Source organism: Passer domesticus, chromosome 18 (assembly GCF_036417665.1).
Source record: "Passer domesticus isolate bPasDom1 chromosome 18, bPasDom1.hap1, whole genome shotgun sequence".
Taxonomy (NCBI): Eukaryota; Metazoa; Chordata; class Aves; order Passeriformes; family Passeridae; genus Passer; species Passer domesticus.
Window position 1 is genome coordinate 9,020,902 of NC_087491.1, and position 20,828 is coordinate 9,041,729.

The 20,828-nt window shown below is 52.1% G+C and overlaps 1 protein-coding gene across 4 annotated transcripts in view; it reads left to right on the forward strand.

Moving 5' to 3' along the window:
• The window catches only part of NTNG2 (netrin G2), a 51,420-nt gene extending 31,172 nt beyond the window's left edge, over positions 1–20,248 (forward strand). For 3 of the 4 annotated variants that reach the window (XM_064393902.1, XM_064393903.1, XM_064393904.1), the window contains exons 4-8: positions 2,315–2,487; positions 4,112–4,138; positions 13,954–14,121; positions 15,807–15,941; positions 16,684–20,248. In XM_064393902.1, coding sequence (XP_064249972.1) covers positions 2,315–2,487; positions 4,112–4,138; positions 13,954–14,121; positions 15,807–15,941; positions 16,684–16,907 — 727 coding nt within the window. In that variant the 3' untranslated portion in view covers positions 16,908–20,248. Of the gene's footprint in view, positions 1–2,314; positions 2,488–4,111; positions 4,139–13,953; positions 14,143–14,200; positions 14,251–15,806; positions 15,942–16,683 lie in introns of those variants that run through there. The other variant, XM_064393905.1, reaches the window with a different exon arrangement.
• The last annotated feature ends 580 nt before the right edge of the window (positions 20,249–20,828 follow it).

A 20,828-nucleotide genomic window follows, 5' to 3' on the forward strand; every position in this document is an offset into this window, starting at 1 on the left:
TCCCTGTGACCCTCCTGCACACAGCTGTGCCTCAGCAAGGCCAGGTCCCGCTGTGGGGAGGAGGATTTGTAGCTGGAGCCAAATTAATGGTGAATGGGTCTCACCCTCCTGCACTGGGAGCCAGAAACAGCCCAAAATGTCTGCTCAGATCCTGCCAGGACCAAGGATGTGCCACACGTGGAGGGGGTTGGTCGAGGCTGCCTCAGGTCACCTTGGGGACCAGGTGGTGGCCACCCAGGGCTGATGTCCCCGCTGTGACTGGTCCGTGACTCACAGGGTCAAACACTGGAGCCAAGCACCACCCTCCACCTCATCCCAAACTTCAGGGAAAAGAAGGGCTGTGACAGTCCCTTCCACCCTTGCACCCACTCCCCTGGGGCTCCTAAACCCTCCTAGGATGCTGAGGCTGTGCCCTGGAGCTGCCCCATCAGCGCAGGAGGGAGGAGAGCTGCAGCTCCCAGAGCTGTTACCGTGCTCAGGCAGGGCCCAGAGCAGCAGTGGTGAGGCTTTGACCTGCTTTAACCTGCTTTACCACACTATCTTTGCCTGCTTTGCTCTGTCTGCTGGTTTTGAAGCGAGAGAAGGAGGCCACGCTGTGTGGACACTGAATAATTCAGAGCCAGGCTCCGCAGCACCCGGGGCTGGGCAGCGCCTGTGCCACAGGGCTGGGGCAGCTCAGCCAAACCCTTCCTCACCAGAGCCAAAGGGGACGTGCAGCATCTGAAATGCAGCATCCCTGCTGGCCGTGGGCACCAGCCAAAGCCACTTCCTTCCCCTGGATCTGGGCTGATCAGTCCCAGAGCAGCAGGGCTGTTGGTGCTGTCAGCCGTGACGCGGCGTCTCCAGCCCTCGCTCCCAAAGTGGAGCACGCTGAGCGTGGCTGCCTCTGCTCCCTGGGCCACGTTTTCTTCCTTCCTCCCTTTTAGAGGCTGCAAAATTCCCTCCTCTGCTTGTTCAGACACAGGGGCAGGGTTGTAAGACGGGGAGAGATTGTTCATCCAGCTTATGCTGAGCCTCTGAGCGGGGTTTGCTAGAATTAAGGACAGGGAGGGGAGGGAGAGGAAGAAAAGAAATCATACATGAGGTCAGCTTATCCAGCCATGCGTGAGGAGAGCATGGCAAAGGCGGCCTCAGTGGGTCAGGCAGGTGGCTGGGGAGCTTCTCTGGGGACACCAGGGGAGAGGGGAGAGGCACCAGGAGCAGGGGGCATGAGCAGCACCCAGACTCCCAGCTCCAGCCTAATCCAGGCTGTTTATCCCAGACAGAGCACAAGAATCAGCAGGCCACGTTTCCTCTGTTTCATTCCCTCAGCTCTGCATCTCCTGAGCCCTGTAAAAGGAAGTGCTGCCCCATCAGACTTCTCCACCCCTGCACAGAAGGCACAGCATTACTGTTTTCTATTGCTTCTGCTTCTGAGGGTGTAAATTATTGCACAAAGCAGGGAAAACCGTCAGGCTGGGCTAGGGATCAGCTGTCTGGAATGAAATGAGATGTTTTGGTCCCCAAAGTCTCTGTCTGATGGCCTCAGCTCGGGCCCAGGAGTCACCAGAGCCACGTGTGAGTTATGGGCTCAGGCTCTGTGCTCTGCACAAGTCACCTCCGGAGCCTGAGCAACAGGAATTATTGTGCACGGAGATAATTATTCCCTGCATACTGCACTACAGCTCATTAAAAGTTTCTTAATGTTTGCAAATTGCTGAATAGCGTTTTTAGTTGTTGCCTTCTCTGATGAGGCGGGGACGCGCTGGTGGAGGCTGGTGGTGGCTTGTTGTCTGTGTTATTTTGGTCACAGCAGGCTGGGGCTGTGCTGCACGGAGGGAGGAGGGTTTGTGCTGGGCAGCCTCACCCCACGGGAGAAAATGCTGCTGGTTTTGGCACAGTGCACAGGGGGCAAGGGCTGAGTGCCACCAGGGTTAGCCCAGCCACTCCATCCCAAGCCAGAGACTGCCTCCAAGGCACAGCCTCCATCTGAGGTAATTACCCAGATTCCTGTAACAGCCTGACATGTGAGGGGCTCCTTCCTGGTGTCTCAGCTGCAGAGGTTGACTTGCCATTAAGCAATCTCCTCAGTCAGATGGTGGGAGTGAAGTGTCTCATTTTGGACGAGAGGCTGCAGATCTGCCCTGGGTGAGGAGGTGGGCATTGCACCCCAGCACCAGACACTGGGGAAAACTGCTGAGTTCAGTGGGCAAAACCTGCAGGAGGAGCAGGGAAGGGGTGACCAGCCTGACCTCAGCACATTTCCAGCACTACACTGGAGGCAAGCAGGAACAGCAGCACCACCTGACAGCTCTTCCCTGTCTTCCTCCTCCAGGTGTAAATGCAACCTCCACGCCAACCTGTGCACCTTCAAAGAGGGCAGCCTCCAGTGCGAGTGTGAGCACAACACCACGGGCCAGGACTGTGGCAAGTGCAAGAAGAACTTTCGCTCCAGGTCCTGGCGAGCAGGGTCCTACCTGCCCCTGCCCAACGGGTCCCCCAATGCATGTGAGTAACCTGCAGGGAGCCAGCCCTGCCCTGGGCTGCAGCACACCCACACAGGGGAGGGGATGCTCATCTTGTCTTTCCCCAGCTCCAATCAGGGCAGGATGCTCAGCTTTCCAAAGGGAAATGGGTTCTCACCCTGTCTTGGTACACAGAGGAATGAAAGAGGATGTGGTGGATGCAGAGGTGATGTGCTGGCTGCTGGCAGAGGCGTGGTGAATCTACAGGATGGTCAAGAACAGGGGTGATGACCTTAGGCCAAGATACAACCACGGCTTCAGGGCAATGCCAGTTGTTGTCCTTTGACACAGGCATTATTGAGCACTGTGCCCAGCAGCCCACGGGCTCTGGGCTGGCTCTGCTCAGCTGCAGGAGTGCTGGCTGCTCCCTGGATCCTGTCTGTGCTTGCTGGTGTCCCCTGCACAGCCCCAGCCTCCTCCACTTGCTGCTGGAACACATCTCTGACAGTGGCAGTGCACAAAGGAGATGCAGGATGCATTCCCACCGTGTTCCAAGCAGGGAATTGGGGCAGGAGACACCACAGATGGGCAGGTTCCTCCTGGGCTCCTGTCCACCCCACATTAGCAAACTTGTTTAAATGTCACAAAGCCACAGTAGCCACTCCAGCCTTTCAAGCAGCAGCTTTGAGCATTACCAAAGAGAATCTTTTCTCTCCCTCCCCCCAAATTTTTTGAAAGATTTATGTGCTTTAAGATGATCAAAGCTGAAATTCAGGCTCCCAAGGCCGTGACGGGAATGTTTTGTGTGTGCCAGGGCTGGTAGACGAGCAGGTTCTTTGAAAGGAACGAGCTTGTCAGCTCCCACCAAGCGGCTGCATTGCTTCAAAGGAGCCTGGGAGAGTTTCTGGTGCTGACAGGCACAGACATGCTGTTCTCTCTCTTTCCCTCCCCTCCATTCCTTGTGTCTCTTTCTATTTCCCTTCTTCCTCTCCTCTTCCTTCTCCCATTCATCTCTCTTCCCATCTGTCATTCAGTCTCCTTCCTCCTCCCCACATCAACATCCTCTTCCTCTGCCCCAGAGGCAGCTCTCTGAAGCCCTCTGCTTGTGGTAGTCCTGCCTCTTCCATCACTGTGCTTTATATTCACACAGAGCTGAGACTTTCCATGAATCACCCACGTGTTACAGCAGGGAGGCCCTTGGATGTGTTTAAAAACAGACTGGACAAGGCACTCACTGCCATGGTTTAGTTGATGAGGAGGTGTTAGCTCATAGGTTGGACTTGATGATCTTAAAGGTCTTTTCCAGCCTAGTTCATTCTGTGATTGTTCAGACCCTACAGCTTGTCCTCAGCCCAGTGCTCCTCTGTGCTTGTCCTTTGCTGGGCTGTCACAGCAGCCCAAGGAAATGGTTAACAACAAAACCCATCAGCAAGGACCACGCTGGTTTTCCTTCCAGGTGAAAGGCTTGAGATGCCAGGAGCCCAGACAGCGTTGTCTGGCTGTTTCTGTGCTTTGACAAAAGCAGCTTTTAAGCTGTAGCAGCAAACTGATGTGCCTGTGAGCAAGCCCCCACTAATTAGCTGCTGCTCAGTCCCATGTTGTGTGTCTGTGTGATCTTCTGATGGTGTCCTGCTTCCAGTGACTGGGCTTCCTCTTGTTTTTTCCAGGTGCAGCTGCAGGCTCAGCCTTTGGCAGTAAGTAAAACCCTGACTGAAATGCTGGCATTTAACACCTCGGTGCATGATCCTTGTGGATGTCACTAGGAAAAAAAATATGGTTATTTTCTATCCATTATCATTTTCCAGGCAATAAGTCTTCCCTAATTGTGCCTCATTTTCTGTCCTGTCAAAGAGTCTTATGTTTTCTTCCTCTGACTCCAGCAGCCTCATTTTGCCTCTTCCTCTGGCGTGGTTTCCCCCCATGAGGTTCGTTAGCATGGCAGCCGGAAAGGAAATAAAAAAAGACTCTTCAAAATCACCAGTGCTGGCTGTGAACTCCCCCCTCAGCCCCCCAGTACTGCAGAATTCTGCTCTGAGAAGGAGCTGGGTGTGAATTATTTGGCATAGAACCCAGTCTGGGTCACCTTGGGCTATCAATAAAAAAGCATCTAGAGTGTGTGTACATCTGTATGTACACGTGTATGCATATGAACAAATGTCTGTGAGGTGTCAGCAGCAAAGGCAGAGCTCAGCAGGGATTGCTGCTGCAAGATTGATGGCAGGAGAGGGCTCCTTATTTAACAAAGCTGGAGGTAGTTTGATATCAAAGAGCCTGGAGTTTTGGGTAAGCAGAAGCCTGGGTTTGAATGCTGTGGTGCAGAGTGCCCCTCCAGAAGAAACAAATCAGGGAGCTGAATGAATAATGAGTTCTTTGGTTTGCAGGCAAGTGGGAAGAATTGGAGGAGGAATCGTTTCAGGGAAATGCAAATGCAATTAAGAAAAATGCACCTAATAGAAAAGTGGAGGACAGGTTTTCTGGGTAAATGAACCATATTTAGATTTTTAGCAGTTAATTACTTGAAGTTTTCAAATAAAAATTAAAGGTCTCCCTTAAGTAATTTAGGATTTTAAAGAAAAAAATGTTTCAACAGCTCAAAATATTCTTCACCTTTGTCTTCAAAACAATTTTGATAACTTTTTTCCCCCTCCCATTTACAAAGCTTGTCATCCTCAGCATTACTTTTGTTTTCCTGGAAGCCAGGAGGGTGCTGGGAGCGATGTGCAGGAGGAGGACAGGAGGGATTTATGTCCAAGGCCAGTTAAGGAGAGATTATTTAGCCCACATAGGAGACTAGAAGTGACCTAAATTAAGTATTTAAACTAGCTCAGGGCTATTATGAAATTAAGCACTATAATCTGCATGAAGCAGTGGGACAAACAAGGACAGGAGGGCAGCAGGTGTAAGTTAAGCAGGAATTTGTGTGCCAGTGTTATTTTAGTCGGAGTTGTTGTGGGGAGCAGTGGGGTGGGATCACTCCTGGCTCCATGGGGGCTCTGCTGACCCCCCCAGCCATCCCAAAATTTGAAGGGTGCCACTGGAAACAAACATGTGCCAGTGGTCCTGTTTGGGTTTGATGGTGCCAGGTAATTTGGGGAGGGGTGGCAGCAGGGAATTGGAGCACAACTGGGCACGTGGGCACCAGGCAGTGGGAGCCCAGCTTGGCCTGGGGGCTCCTTGGCACCTCCTGCCTGCTCCTCACCCATCCCTGCCCAGAAGTGCCTTCATCTCCCCCTTTCAGCTTAATTGGCAATTAGTTTATGATGGAGCTGTAAGTATTTAAGCCAATATCTGCACCAGCAGAGTAAGCTGATCCAGCCCCAGCCTGCAGCCCCTGCTCACACACACACACACACATGCCCTTGCTGCGGGCAGCCTCGTCGAGCCGCCGTCGCCTTAATCCTGCCAGTGCCCCAGTTGTGACCGTGCTGAGAAATCAGTCACCAGTTCAGGCCAGCCTCACGGGTGTGCAGGCTGGCATGGAAACCCACCATGCCCCCAGGAAGTGCCTCCCAACTCTTCTCTTTGCTTGTCAGCGTACGAGCGACCGCAGCGAGTAAACGGCGCAAAAACCACCACCGCAAAAACCACCACTGCAAAAACCACCACCGCAAAAACCACCACCGCAAAAACCACCACTGCAAAAACCACCACCATCACCCCAACCACCACCTCAACCACCACCTCAACCAGCACCACCACCACCAGCACCCCCCTGCCAGCCAGCACCACGCAGCCAGGTGGGTGCCATGCTCCCTGCCCCGCTCAGGTGCCAGGGCTCTGCTCCCAGGCTCCTCTTTCAGCTGCTGTGTCGGTGGCTGTGGATCTCTGCTCTGTAGGATGATAAAGGGACATGGATAAAAATCACCCTGGCTTGGTTCACCTTCCACCGGGCAGCCCTGGTTTGCTGTTGTCTCTGGCACAGCTGCCAGAGATGCTCTCACAGCTCCATGACAAGCAGGGCGGGAAGGCAATGAAGAGTTTTTTGATCCATAATAAATTTAAACCAGGTATTTGTCTGGAAGGAGAGGGGAATTGTACCCCATCCTGCTTTATCTCTGACCTGCCACTTGCCACCAGACTCAGAGCAGCCCACAGGTTTTGCTCTGTCCTTGCTGGTCGTCCCAGTCCTGCACCAAATCCCTGTGGCCAAACCCTTGGATGTACTACAAGTGCAGTTTTCCTGTTGCAGAATTCCAGAATTCCCCAGGTGGTTCCTGTCCAAGCAGCCTGGGAGCGTGCAGGGCTGGAGCTCACACACGTGCCAGAAACATCCTTTCCTAATTCCTGAAATCTCCCAGTGGAGGAAAACTTTTGTCCTTTTTCTGGGGGTTCCTCCTTCCCTCCTCCCCTGAACAAGGAGACAGCGTTTCTCCTTGTCTTTTGGAAATGAGCAGATAAAACTCGACAGCAGGACATTTTTTTAAGCTGTTCATGGGGGAATTAGACACGCATTCCTCCCTTTGCCATGCTTTCAGGGCCTGATATTTCCCAGGAGGACGTTTTACACCCACAGCATGTTAGTAACAGTCTGTCTGGGGGAGCTGCCAGAAGCCAGTCAAAGGGATGAGGAAGCTTGATTGCATGTTTATGCAAATATAGATATATTCATGGAAGTACCCTGCTTGAGGAGTTAATCAGGGAGCTGAGGGTTTAAGTCCAACTTCCATGGAGTTGGAGTGACCCTGGAAAAAGAGTGCAAGGCTCAGCTTTGTTAGGAAGAGCTCCTTACCCAGACGCATGCTGCACCTGTGCAGGAGGAGGTGAGCATGGAGCTCACCCATCCCCACGGCCCCAGCAGGGCCAAGTGATCACATCTACATCCACACAATCCACTGGGGTTGATCTGATTTTTATCCATGCTCACCTGTAGTGACATTTTAGGACTATTTTTTTTTTTTTTTTTTTGCTGTGTTTCTGTGGGTAGCTGCTTGGTGTGTCTCTTGTATGATTTGCAGTGCTCTGCCTTTGTGGCACCTCTGGCACAGGCAGGACAGTGTCTCTGGGGAGTTGAGGTGCTGGGGGTAACCTCTCCTGCCAGGCTGCTCTGAGGGACCTGAGAGACATCACAGGGCTTATTCCTTCTCCAAACCCTGCTCCCTGGGCAGAGAAAATGTTTTCCTAATGCTTTCATTAACTGATGGCAAGGGACAAAATTAATAAATTGCTGCCTAGCTGCCAGGTCTTTGGCTTTCTACAGCCAGGCCTGAGTTCCTTGCTCCTCACCCCATCCAGATCCCCATCTGTGCTTCTGCAGAGCCACGTCCCACCCCAGGATGGTGTCTCTGGAGGGGCTGCTCCACAGAAGAGGGCAGCCAGGGCCACCAGCAGCTCAAGGACCTGCCCTTACCTGGGCAGCATGAGGGGCTTGATGCCAAAGTCCACTCTGTGCCCCTGACCAGCAACAAGGAATCAAGGCACAGCTTAATTCTGATCTGATTTTGGCCAGAGATGCTCCTCCTCCATGAAAAACAGAAAGAATTTCTTTAAAACCATGGCATTCCCAAGGGCCTGCAGATCTAATTCATCTGGGCCCCAAGGGAAACACTTTGTGGAAAGGTGACCCCTTGAACTCCTGGTAGGGCACTTTGCAAGAGGTGACCCCCAAGCAGGGCCAGAATACCAACGTGAGACACTCTGTTGTAACCTTGACTTCTAATTTCAGGAGCTTTAAAATCCCTCCTTGCCCTAAAGCCAGACATTTAAACCAGTCCTGCCAGAGCCCTGCCCCATCCCTGCGCTGTTTCACCCTCTAACTGACCCACTATCTTCTACCCTCTGAATTTCTGCTTCCCACCACAAGCAAGCATCACCAGACCAGCCTCTGAGTTTGCTGCCTCAGTGCCCGTGACAGAAGCCCAGAAAAAGCCAGGTATTTAAAGGCAGCCCGGCGTGCTTCCCCCTCTCCTCGGTGCCTCCGCACAGCAGTGGGTAGCAGCTCGGCAGAAGCAGCGTGGCACGTAGGCTAGAGGAGTGGATTCGATTTGGGTTGTCTCTGGGTTGCATGGAGCTGCTAGACATCTGCTTCCTTTGGCTGCTCGTGGTGTTTTCGTGGTCAAGGTGGAGCTGTGGTCGTGCTCGTAGGATGCTTTCTGTGCCTGGTGTGTGATGGGAGGGGAGAGAGGGAGGAGTTCACGGGCAAGGGATGGGGTCTGCAGGCAGTGGAAGCTGCCAAAGGGGGTAGAAGGAAGAGAAATCACAGAGTTACCCTTAGGAGGATGAATTAAGTGCTATTCTCCTTTGCCTTCTGCAGTTTTGTTATTTCAAAGCCTTTCTTGAAGCCTGTCAACTTCTTCCTTGACATTTGTTAGATTTTTTCTCATGTTCAAAATAAGCAAAAAAACACAACAAACCAAAAACCCCAAACTTTTCCTTTTTAAATATTTTTTTCTGCTTTAATTTTCCTCCCTCAAGTTCATGGCAGTCTCAGCAGTGCCAGTTCACCTCTAGGAAAAACAGGACCAGCCTGAGCCCTGCTGGGTGGTCACAAGCTCCAGCAGAAATTGAGCACAGCCTGGTTTTGGGGAGGTCCTGCAGAAAAGGGATCCCTGTGAGAAGGACTTTTCCAGGCTGCTCCCCCACTCCTCCAGTGCTGTTTGCCCCAGTGGTTTTTCCTATGAAATGTGACTTGGTACAATTGATTCCACTTCCTCAGAAGGCCACCAAGAACAGCAATTTCCATCAGAGCTGCCCATCGTTTTCCATTTTTATGAAGTGGATCTGGGGCAAAATGTGTCTCTCTCCCCCTCCCAAAATATAAAACTGTCCATTATGGCCCAGAGCTACAAAGGGAAAGGTTCTCAGGATAATGAGCATTAATAATTTTCTTGGCTCTGTAAATGCGATTGAGTGGAGGTGTATGTGAATGACTAAAAAGCAAAATGCCTCCAGGGCTGTTTTTTATTGTGACTCTAATTAAACCCTTGCCAATTTGCACAGGGATTTTTTCATATTCTCTTTAACACCGTATTAATATCAATTGGTTTCCACTTTCCAGCTGAAAAGGACAATGTCTATCACCTTCTCTTAGAGCTTGTCATTAAAAAAATAATCTTTTTTTTTTTCCTTTTTTATTCTGTATTGTTTATCATCCCCTTGATGAAGCTGGGAAATCACATTTCTCTCCTACTCGGGTTTGTCCTTTGAAACTTGGCAAGAATCAAGAGATTTTTTTTTTTCCTCCTCCTCCTTATGTTACCCAACTGGAGCTTGAAATTAATAATATGGCTTTTAAAATTTTTAGTCCCTGGTTTGTTTTCTAGCAAACCTGAAGATTGTTACCAATATTGAGAAGCAGGGGAGGGGGATGGAGCCAGAGGGGGTGAGGGTTTGCGGGCAAACCAAACAAGTGAGCTATACAATTTCTTGCCTGGTTCAACTTCTCTGCGGTGGTTGGAAATCCTTTGATTTGTATTTCTGAGGGAACAGCAGAGCCTGAAGGAGGGCGTGGGGGCTGGGATTGGAAACCAGGGCTGGGTGCCTCCATCCCAGGTGTGTGTGCTGTTTCTCAGCCGTTATTTCAGAGCAGAGGGGTGCAGGGCAGTGGCTCAGGTGTGAGCACAGGGCAGCTCAGCACACGCTGCCCCTACAGTTCAAGGGCTCTGGTGACCCCCATGGCACAGGGCTGGGTGCTGGATTTGGGGCTCTGACTCCCTGTGGGAATACTGCAGGGTTTTTTGTGGGGTACCAGCTCCCCCAGTAACACAATTTTCCCTTTGATCACTGCAAGACTACCCCAGCTTGTCAGCGGCTGCCCCGCTGCAGGTGGGCTCTCCCCCGGCCAAGGCTGGCCCAGGAGCACAAGGTAGGAGCCACGGGGCTGAGCTGGGTCCTGCCAGTTAGATTCCTGCTTTAGTTTCTAGCTCTGCACCTGTGTTTTCCATGCCTCTCTGCTCCCCCTGCCCAGCAAGGAGCTCGGGGCTTGTCTGTGCCCTGCCCGCAGCTGGGGCTCAGCCCAGCAGATGAGGAGGGTGAGGGGTAGAAGGGATTGTTCACAGCCTGCTGCTGGTGTGAGCGGAGAGGATCACGGAAATCCTGTCATCTCCCGAGGCTGGAGCCTGTTTGTAGAAGCAGAATCTCCCTGTGAGTGGATAGGCCTGTGTGGCTCAGAGCACAGATCCTTCTAAAGCATTTCCCTCCTCAGTCTCCTCTGCACTGCCTGAGGTGGGAGCCTTGGGAGGTTTCTCTCTGGCTGTGGAGGCTGAAGCTTCTCCTCCTCAGGGTTCCCACCACACACACGCTTTGGTAGCTGCCCTTGGTGCTCAGCTCCTTTTCCCACCCGAGATTCCTGCAGCTCACTCCAGCCGTTGCCTTTAGCATCCCTCCTGTGCAGATCACGGCACCCTGGGCCTGTGTGGGCTCACAGAAAGGCAAAGCTGCTTTTGCTGCAGTAACAAGGATAGAGCTACACCAAGGGGCCAGGAGGGCTGGCAGCCCTGACAGTGCTCTGCAGACCTGGCCTCTCGCCGTGCCTGGGCCCTGTCAGGACCACATGCCAACACTCAGCCCTCCAGCAGCTCCCACACCTTCCCTTAGGAATGCTTTTCCTTCCTCTCTTCTCACTTAGAGATGCTAACTTAGAGGAGACTTTGTCTCACCTTCCTGCTTCAGCACATCCTCAACCTGATACAGCTCCAGTGACCCAGCGTAGACACCTGCCTAGAGCTTCCAGTGTCCCTTTGCCACCCTGTTAGGCAAACCAGGGGGGATCTGTTTTAAATCTGATGTTCTCTCTGATGCCACCTGCGATGACCCACCAAACACAGCAGCACTTGGAGAGAAGCCAAAGCCACCAGAGCCTCCCAAGAGCATGCGAGGTAAGGCCAGGCTGGGACAGGGCAGGTTTCTCCCTCAGTGCCACAGGCCAGGACACCCAGCAGCCCTCAGCACAACCCCCATGGTACAATCTCCTACTCAGAGGGTCCAGCTCAGCTCTGCTCTGCTCATCCAGCCCCAGGGAGGCCTTTTTGGGGCCAAGGAAAGCCGTGGAGACCAGCAGGGCCCTGGTACCACAGCAGCTTCAGGGATGGTGTTGGGGGCAGGAGCAGCTGCGCTCTGAGCATGGCTGAGCCCATGGGGAGCAGGGCCACCTCCTGCCACCACTGTCACTGTGAGGATGTGACCAACACAGGTGGCTGGAGCTGGCCACCCTGCACTTGCAAGGGCATAAACTCCACAAAAAATCCAATGGAACCAGAACCCACTTCCAAACACCCCGTGGGACCTCACTGCTGCTCAACCTGGCTCCTTGCTGGGCTCAAGAAAGCACAAAACCTCCCAAGGCCTGGTGGCTTTACCTGGGTCATTCTGTGTGGGTCTGGATGGCAGCACAACCCCCAGGGAGCCTCATTCCAGCTGGGACAGCCCTTTACCCTGAGGAAACACGGGAAACATGGCCCTGGGAGCCCCCTCCCCAGCACAGCTCTCAGACCTCTCCTATCCTCTAGCGGCTCCGAAGAGCAAACCAGGGCGCACAGCACACTCTGCAGGCAAGAAGCACAAGAAAAAGACAGGTACGTGCTGCTGGGGAAGGGCCAGGCTGGAGCAGCACCTGCTCTGCAGGACCCTGTAGCAACCCCTGTCAGATGCCACCTCCGTAGCACTTTCCTCCTGGCAGGTTTTTGGGTGCCAGCTGGCCTGGCCTCCATGGCCAGTAGAAAATAGTTTGTTAGTGGTAGATCCTTATCCCAAACCACACCACCAAGCATTCATAAAGGGGGTTTGTGTGGGTAGCTGCTCCCAGCTCTGCAGCAGAGTTATTGAGTTATTCATGCATTGAGTTTTTCATGCATCAAACTTTGAGGAGGGGAGGGGAAGAGGAGAAACATAGCAGCTGCCAAGTGTCTGCTGCAGAAATGGATGCCAGTGCTGCCAGCACGGTGCTCTTGGCATTGTTCTCGTGGCAGGGGAGGACATGGGGTGCTGCTAAGCTGGGAGAAAAAGCCTTTCTCTGATTTTTCTCAAGCATCCTCAAAGAGCTCAAAACTCATCCGGCTCAAACCAAACTCTGGCCCAGTGGCTCCCATTGAAACATACAAAGGTAAGCAGAGGGAGGGAGGTGGTCCAGGGCTCCCTGACCTCACTCATGTGATGTGCTCCTGCAGACTCAGACATGGAGAAGGTGGGAGGGTCTGCCTGAGTCGTGGTTAGCTGTTGGCTGTGTGTAGCAGTGCTTCCCTAGTCTGAAACAACACCTGGGAATTGCAGCAGGCTGAAATTCTTTAGATATCAGTTGATGAAGCAGAAGTTACTTCACAAGAGACTCTCAGCTCCTCCTCAGGCAGCTGTGAACCATGGGGAAACCTCTGCCCTGCTCCTTCTTCCCTGGTCATCACGTCATTGATCACATCTCCTCCTCCAGCTGCATGTGCATGCCAACCCACACCCTTCCCTGCCATCCCTCTGCCATCCTTGAATATTTAATGTTCTGCTTGGAACAAAGCCCCAGCTCCAAAGGCTCTGAAAGCTCAGACCTGGCTGAGACTCCTGCTCACGTTATTCCCTGTCCTTGCTGGCTGGGAACCTCCTGATCAGGCCAGCTGGGCCACGAGTCCTTTTCTCCTGAGTTGCACATCTCACCATATAAACTCAAATATCTATGCACTCCCAGTAAGATCCAGCACCTGGATCTGCCACTGCAAGGCTGTCACCATCCCAAGCCATGGTAACAAAAAGCAAGCACAAGAAGGACAAAGTCCAATTCCCCTGACTACAATTTCACCCACAGATTGTTCTCTAACACGTGCCACAGCTGAGAGAGGCCAGACCTGGGGACAGGAGCATTTGGCCAAGTGATGGTGGCATCTCCCACCCCACCAGCAGCCTTTGCAGGCCATGCTGTGCCAGGCAAGCCCTGGTTCAAACCTCCACACACCTGTCCACCAGCTGCTGAAGGGTCCCACACAAGCCACACTGCCTTGCATAGGCTTATTTTAAACATTTCACCTGAGAGCCAGCACCCTTCACAACAGGAAGGGGCTGAGAAGGGATTCAGAGGGGAAAAGGAGAGGCTGTGAAGTTCGCCTGGATATGCAGCGGCTCAATCTCCTCTAGAGCACCCTCTGCCAGCCCCATCCCACAGTCCCCTCTGTTCTTTGCCAGGGCTCCTCACAGGTCCTGCAGCCTCCCCAGAGCCAAACCAGGCTCTGCTCGTTAACAAGGCAGCTCTGTAATTAACATCTGACTCCTCTCCACTCCCTGCTCCCATAATTATTCAGTTTCTGAAAGAAATCATGTCCCGGGATTCAAGGGGCTGGCTCCTGCCTGTCCACACCCCAAGATTACAGGGACCCTGACCCTGCTCTGCTCTCTGAGCGATGATTTCCAGCCCGATCCCCCCATGGTGGTGGAGAACTGTGAGCACCCCTCCTGCCCAGCACCCTCAGCCCTGCTCTGGCAGTGGCCATGGCATCCCCTCCAGCAGGACCCTCCTGCCCAGCGGCTCCTCTCCTCCTCCCACGAGGGAAAGCACTCCATCGCCATGTCCCCAGCTGTCCCCTCCTCTCCCTCGCAGACTGCGAGTGCTACGGCCACTCCAACCGCTGCAGCTACATCGATTTCCTGAACGTGGTGACCTGCGTGAGCTGCAAGCACAACACGCGGGGCCAGCACTGCCAGCACTGCCGCCTGGGCTTCTACCGCAACAGCTCCGCCGAGCTGGACGACGAGAATGTCTGCATAGGTGAGCACAGTGTCTGCATGGGTGAGCACAGAGTGTCTGTGTAGGTGAGCAGAGAGTGTGTCTGTGAGTGTCTGCATAGGTGAGCACACAGAACGTCTGTGTCTGCATAGGTGAGCACAGAGTGTCTGCGTAGGTGAGCACAGAGTGTGTCTGCATAGGTGAGCACAGAGTGTGTCTGCATAGGTGAGCACAGAGTGTCTGCATAGGTGAGCACAGAGTGTGTCTGCATAGGTGAGCACAGAGTGTGTCTGCATAGGTGAGCACAGTGTCTGCGTCTGCATAGGTGAGCACAGAGAGTCTGCATGGGTGAGCACAGAGTGTGTCTGTGTAGGTGAGCACAGTGTCTGCATGGGTGAGCACCCAGAATGTCTGTGTCTGCATAGGTGAGCACAGAGAGTCTGCATGGGTGAGCACAGAGTGTCTGTGTAGGTGAGCACAGTGTCTGCATCTGCATAGGTGAGCACAGAGTGTGTCTGTGTAGGTGAGCACAGAGTGTCTGTGTCTGCATAGGTGAGCACAGAGAGTGTCTGCATAGGTGAGCACAGGAAATATCTGCATAGGTGAGCATGGAGAGTTTGTGTAAGTGAGCACAGGGAACGTCTGCATAGGTGAGCAGTGTCTGTGTAGGTGAGCATGGAGAGTGTCTGTGTAGGTGAGAACAGTGTCTGTGAGTGTCTGCATAGCTGAGCACAGAGAATGTCTGCATAGGTGAGCACAGAGAATGTCTGTGTAGGTGAGGACAGAGTGTGGGAGTGTCTGCACAGGTGAGCATGGAGAGTGTCTGTGTAGGTGAGCACAGGAAATGTCTGTATAAGTGAGAACAGAGAGTGTCTGTGAATATCTGCACAGGTGAGCACAGAGAATGTCTGTGTAGGTGAGCACAGGAAATATCTCCAAAGGTGAGCATGAAGAGTTTGTGTAGGTGAGCACAGGGAATATCTGTGTAGGTGGGCACGGAGAGTGTCCGTGAGTGTCTGCACAGGTGAGCATGGAGAATGTCAGCATAGGTGAGCACAGGAATTATCTGCATAGGAGAGAATTGAGATTGTCTGTGTAGGTGAGCACAGGAAATGTCTGCATAGGTGAGCGCAGAGAATGTCCGTGTAGGTGAGCACAGCCCCAGCTGGGTTCTCTCTCTGTGAGTGGGCCTTGTTCAGCCCCTCTCTGGAGGGTGTGGGGCCCACCTGCATGCTCTGCAAGGATGGCAGCTGGTACAGTCTGTGCAGCCTGCCAAGGCATCTCTTCCCTGAAAACAAAGCCTAAAAATTAGAATCACAGTTTGGGTTGAAAACTGTCTAGTTCCACCCCCTGCCATGGGCAGGGACACCTTCCACTATCCCAGGGTGCTCCAAGCTCCATCCAACCTGGCATTGGACTCTTCCAGGGATGGAGCAGCCACAGCTTCTCTGGGCAAACCATGCCAGGGCCTCTCCACCTTCACAGTAAAAAGCCTTTGTGACTGAATTCAGATGCCTTGCCCAGCCAGGAGGGGCTCAGCTCCAGAGAGGGGTGGCCCTTGCACCCATGGCTGTTTGCACTGTTGGGGCCTCTTAGGCCAGCGTGTCCTCCCAGCCCCCTAAGCTCTCCTCCACAGCACATCTCCAGACCTCTCCAAAGCCCCCAGCCCCTCCCTCAGGGGCAGAACCCCAGGCAGGACAGGCTCTGACCTCCCTGTCTTTGGCCAGAATGTAACTGCAACCAGATTGGCTCCATGCACGACCGCTGCAATGAGACCGGCTACTGTGAGTGCAGGGAAGGCGCCACGGGGCCCAAGTGCGACGACTGCCTGCCCAACTACTACTGGAGACAGGGCTGCTTCCGTGAGTACCAGGGCCAGGGAGCTGAGAGATGCCTCCAAACAGGAGCAGCAGCTCCAGCACCGTTGGCTTGGGTGCCCCCATGGTGCTCGGGGTGCAGGGTGAGCAGATTCCAGCCATTCCTCCCAAATATAAAATTACTTTATAGCTTTGGCCATGGAGTTTGCACGCCTCCACTGCATTCTGCTGGCCATGGAACTGCTCTAGTCTTGTATTTGTGGGGTTTCTAGATGAACAAGGAAGGAAGGAAGGAAGGATCTGACTCCATTTTCTTAGAAGGCTAATTTATTATTTTATTATCTGTATTCTATTAAAGAATACTATACTAAACTATACTAAAGAATACAGAAAGGATACAGACACAAGGCTAAAAGATACTGCTGAAAAACACATTACTCTCTCCAGAGCCTCAACACAGCTGACTGGGATTGGCCAATAATTAAAAAGAATTCACATGAAACCAATGAAGCAATCACCTGTTGGTAAACAGTGTTCAAACACATTCCAAACCAGCAAAACACAGGAGAAGCAAATCAGATAATTATTGTTTTCCTTTTCCTCTGGGGCTTGTCAGCTTCCCAGGAGAGAAATCCTGAGCAAGGGGATTTTTCAGAAAATCTAACAGTGACTCTAGCGCTGGGAGGGCTGGATAATTTAACCCCTAGGAGCTAAAACCTAGTTCCCACAGCAGCCAAGGGGTTTAACCTGCAGGGTAACCCCTGCACCTCTCCCTGTCACCCTGCAGCCAATGTCTGTGATGACGAGCTCCTGCTCTGCCAGAACGGCGGCACCTGCTACCAGAACCAGCGCTGCATCTGCCCCGTGGGCTTCAAGGGCGTGCTGTGCCAGCAGTCCAGGTGTGAAGTGGACAAAAAGGACTGTGACGGTGCCCCCGGTGCCGGTGGCAGCCTGGCCACCGTGGCGCTGGGGCTGCTGGCCCTGCGGCTGCCAGGCTGGGTGGATCTCTGAGGCTGCACAGCCCGAGGGACACGGGGACACCGAGGTGACGGGTGGCCGTCCCCACCGCCTCCTCCGCCTTCCTTCACGCTAGGACTTGCACGACGTCTTTCGGGCCACTTTCCAAGCAGAGAGGTACGCAGGGAGCTGAGGGCTGCCCGCGGAGCCAGCCCGGGGTGCCCGCTGGGGACACGGGGACATCAGCAGCCCTGGGGACACGGCCCGTCCCTGCGCACAGGGACCCTGTCCTGCTCCGCACAGGGCGGCCCGGGCTCCGGGCAAAACAGTGCCGCGATCCGAGGGATGGTTTTTTTTATTATTACTTGATTTACTTTGGTATAGGCCGGGGTGGTGTTTTTATTTTCCCTCCTCTTAGCGTCCTGGTTTGGAAGAGCCGGTGATGACAAGAGCAGAGCCCCAGCACACAGCAGGCAGGGGACAGGAGGGAGGGGAGAGGGGACTCTGGTCCATCCCTGCTGCATTGTCCCACATCCCAACACGGGCCTGGCCTGGCCACGCACATACTGTTGCCTACGACTGTAGTTGCTGCATTGATTTTGTATTTTCATGGCTGGGTTTTGTTTTCTTGCACTTAGGGAGAGCACAGGGGCCGTGAGGCGTTTGGAACGTGAGGAGTGCAGTGTCTTATCCACACATGTCCGTATGGTGTACGGGTCAAATCCTTCTTTTGGTAGAGACTTATTTTTGTTTGGATTAAATGTTATAACAGAACCACGACCTAAAGGGACATTTTATCATGAGCATTTGATTCTGGTGTATCCTCCTCCAGTAAAGCAACTATTAATGGCTGCTTGATCACCACGTTTTCCTTTTTGTGTGCACAGTTAATTACAGGTAAAGACTTATTTTTTGATTCATAATGTCCTCTTGTGTTTTCTGAGTCACTACCAAGGTGCACCACATGGTGAGGGAGAGGGGAGGGAGAGAGAAGTTGCCTCATCACTGAGAGCTGTTAATTATTTCTCCTAATTACTTTGCTGAGCCTAGGTTAGACTACTAACTGTAGACAATGAGCAAAGCCTGAGTGATATATTAAGCACTGGTCTTGTGTGAAAAGGCCATTTCCAAATGAGCCTGCAGCAGGAAAAGGCTGGCTAGTGCAGGGATGCTTCTCCATGGAGACCTCAGCTGTCCCAACCCCACTGCAGCCCTCCAGCTGGTGCCATGATCCACCTTTGCAGAAAATACTGTATTTTAAAGCAACCACAGCCAGTATTTTTAAGCAGCAGTATAGAGCTCACAGGGATTATATTAACTCATTAAGGCTCATCAACATGCTCCTGTCTGAGGAGGCATTTACAGCCAAGCACATAAATGAGGGCAGGAGAAACCAGAGACAAGAAAAGAAGTAACTCAGATCAACGGGGATGTCATAAATACAGGAGCCCTGGTGTGGTCACATCCAAATACTTGCCAAGCCAGGAGATGATTGAGTGCAGCTTTAGAAGATGGGGGACACCCCCAGCTCCAGTTTGTTCGGTTCTAGGCTGGTTTCTTTGACAGGTGAGCAGCCTTGGTCCCAGTCCCAGTTCTGTGACACTCCCAGAGCCAGCCCAGGAGCCCCACACAACCCAGGCTTCAGCCCCACTGCCATTTCCAGGTCTGGTGTCCTTGCCTGAGTGGAGCTCTTCTCTGAGAGCTCCTCTGTCAACATCTGCTCTGTTCCAGCACCTTCTCTGGGTCCCCTGTCCCTGCAGCCCATCCTGCCCAGGGATGCCAGGAGCAGCCCGGGTTTCAAAAGTGCATGAACCCAGAGCATCTTCCAGCCCCAACTGTGGATATGAGCACTCAGCCAGTGCCACCAAAACCCAGCCACCTCCATGGAGAGGGGACAGCAAGTCTGCCTTTGGGAAAGGAGAGAAAACCCTGAGTGAAGGTGCAGGATGGACATTGTCACTTCAAAGAGCAACACACGTTCTGAGCAGGGTTTAACATCACAGAGGCAGAGCACAGGGCTCAGTTGATCCACCAGAAGGTAAAAGAAGGTTCAGTTCACCCTGATTTGATCCTTGAGGCAGCGGGCTGGCCCCAGCATTGCCTCCCTGGCTTCAGCACAGTTGGTTGCTCTCTCTTGGACACTCACTCTTTTCTTTGTGCTTTCTGACTGCAGCAGACCTTAAATACGTTACAGTTCTTACAAGTAATAGCAAAGACTATAACAAGATCAAGATCTCTAATGGCACTTCTGGAGGGTGAAGAAACATTCTCCTTTGCCTGCACAACTGTTTTTCTCTAGAATATTAGATTAAGCAACAGAAAATTTACTACTTCATAAAGCCAGCCAAATTCTGCACCCAGCAGATTCCCTGCAAATACACACTTTTATTGCAGCAACGTGCCAAGCAGCAGCACCAAATTCCTGTAGAAAATAACCTCAGAAGGGCACAGCAAAGCTCAGACTTGTCCAGGAATGAAGGCTGCTGACAAATACACTCGACCTTTCTAGGTTTGGGGCTTTGCTCTTGCTTGGTTGGGTATTGGCTGTTTGGGTTTGGGGTTTTAGTCACAGAATATTCACACGTGCTGTAGAACTTGGAATCACACAATGCAAGCCACTGCAAGGCAGAAGAGAAAATCTCTCACATAAAACTTACACTTAGTATTCAAGAAAACAATTTAAAGCTTCTGAGAGCTTCAGCACTGAAGACCCATTAACTGCAGACATCTGTTAGCAGGGTGTCTGCACAAAGAGAACAGAGCATCATTGAAACAACACAGAGAAACCATCACTGCAAGTACCCACAGATCCCAAAGTTCATCTTTAAGGCAGAAGTTTTGTACATCAGTTATTGCTTCCAAATGGGAAAAGTTGTCCAATGAGCTTGATACTTTACTTGTGGAAAGGTTACCCAAAAGGTACTTCTCTTTCTGAGAAAAGCCACTTATGCTCTTTCAAGAGGTTCCATGTGCATCCTGTCACCAGCATTTGATTAGTTTGGAAAAGTTTTTAAATTACACTTCTGTCTGCAAAAAGTGACCTCTCCAAACAGCACAAGTAGAGCGTTTGATTTTTCTTGTTTACCTCAAATTCTACTCTGATTTTAACTATTCAGAGTTCTGACAAATCTAAACAACCAAAAGCCCCAAGGCAACAAAAACCTTCCCAATGCACATTTGTTCACTTGCCAGGTAAAATATTAAAGTTACAGTTCCTGGGAGCTGGAGACAGGAGGGGGAAAGAATTCCATTGGCAGTTCTCAGGTATGTTATTTGTTTTTTTAAAGATGAGGCAGCAGATACCTCATCTGCAAGTGATTCGTGAGGAGCCCTGCAGAGGCTGGAGGAGTGAGAGAACCAACACTTTTTAATGGGAATAAAATGGTCTCACTGCCCTGCTCTGCTCTGTAATTTGCTTTCATGAGAAGCCTCAAAGGTAAATAAAACAAAGTATAAAGGAAGAGCTGAGTGTTCTTGCTCAGAAATAAGAACAGAGCTGGGTTTTGAAGAACTTTATATCGACACCTTCTCAGCCCTTCTGGCTGGGAGCTGGAGAGTTTGGCCACAATCACACAGAAAATGGCTAAAAATCACATCCTGATTTGAGATGCAGAGAAAAGCTTCAGACCCTCCTGAAGGTTCCTTTGGCTTTTTGGAGGTGCTGTAACAACTTTCACTGCAGGGTGAAATGTGTGAGGAAAGCCTAAACCCACCCTTTTCACCACAAAACTGCCAGCAACAACGCCAGGCTCCAAAAGCTCCATCCTGACCCCACTCTGCGTCACTCCAGGGGTTAAAACAGAGGGGGAAATGATGGGATTGCTCTGTAGCTCCATCCTGACCCCACTCTGTGTCACTCCAGGGGTTAACATAGAGGGGGAAATGATGGGATTGCTCTGTAGCTCCATCCTGACCCCACTCTGTGTCACTCCAGGGGTTAACATAGAGGGGGAAATGATGGGATTGCTCTGTAGC